This window comes from Penaeus monodon, chromosome 23 (assembly GCF_015228065.2).
Source record: "Penaeus monodon isolate SGIC_2016 chromosome 23, NSTDA_Pmon_1, whole genome shotgun sequence".
Classification (NCBI taxonomy): domain Eukaryota; kingdom Metazoa; phylum Arthropoda; class Malacostraca; order Decapoda; family Penaeidae; genus Penaeus; species Penaeus monodon.
Genome location: NC_051408.1, coordinates 14,787,056 through 14,788,020, shown reverse-complemented (window position 1 = coordinate 14,788,020; position 965 = coordinate 14,787,056). Strand labels below are relative to the sequence as shown.

Sequence of the window (965 nt, the reverse complement as noted above, 5' to 3'; positions counted from 1 at the left end):
ATGATTATGTTAGTTCGGTTACCTTGTTTTTTTGTTGTTGTTTTTTCGTAAGGTATGAACTCTATTTGAAAAAAGGGGGTGTTTTTCTGTGGTCATCTCAGCTGGAGATGGCCATTTAACAATATCTTTACTGCATTTTGATGTTCAACTTTTCTTACCGGCGCTCTGAGCTGATAAGGTAGCTCGTATCACTTTATAACACTGGCTTATCTTAAGCTGGTGAGCATGACCAATCATAATGAAGCTTTTGGCTGAATACTGAAAACTGATTGGGTGCCCGTCAGCCTCGCTCCTTTACCTCTGCCGGCGAAGAAAGGCTGTAGATTACCCGCAGTTAAGATCGACATTCGCTTAGTCTAACACGTGATTTTAGCTCATGCAGACGGGTGTGCGAAGTCTCTTTAAGTAATCGTGTTGACTGTAAACCAATTATTAAAAAAAAGACATGTAGCCGGTTACAGGTAGCTGGAGGGCGCAGTCGACGCCCGAGGGCAGAGGGACGTCCCCGCGATACGTACGCTCTCTCTCGTGCCTTTTCCCTAACGTTTATTTCGTGTTTTTTTTTATTTATTTTTCCCTTTTCCTTATTCAGTTTTCGAGTATCGGGCTTAAGAAAGTTCAAGATAACAGATGACTTTATGTAGTGAACTTAACGAGATCTGAAAAATATCGCTTGGAGGACGAGGATCTTCAGCATAGGCCTCCTGAAGGTAAACTTCTTAGGCGTTATCTTTGGATGTAATTAATGTGTTAGATTATGTAATCATATGTTTATGTAATCATATCGGATTTATTGCATAGTTGCTCGTTATTCTTTCAAAAAAGTTGCACTTTGTCAATGTTTTAGTCTCGTATATGCTTCATTGTTTTATTGCGTGTTCAATAGAAGAAGCGGTAAGTTACAGATAATTAAAGAAAGTAATGCTGAAAAGGAGAGTATCGATACCATTCATTAATTGATTTAT

At 39.0% G+C, this 965-nt stretch overlaps 1 protein-coding gene across 1 annotated transcript in view; it reads left to right on the top strand.

The window, feature by feature from the left end:
• LOC119588139 overlaps nt 1-965 on the top strand; it is a 40,789-nt gene continuing 39,824 nt past the window's right edge. Inside the window, exons 1-2 of the mRNA XM_037936845.1 lie at nt 1-8; nt 658-738. Coding sequence (XP_037792773.1) covers nt 1-8; nt 658-738 — 89 coding nt within the window. The remainder of the gene's footprint in view (nt 9-657; nt 739-965) is intronic.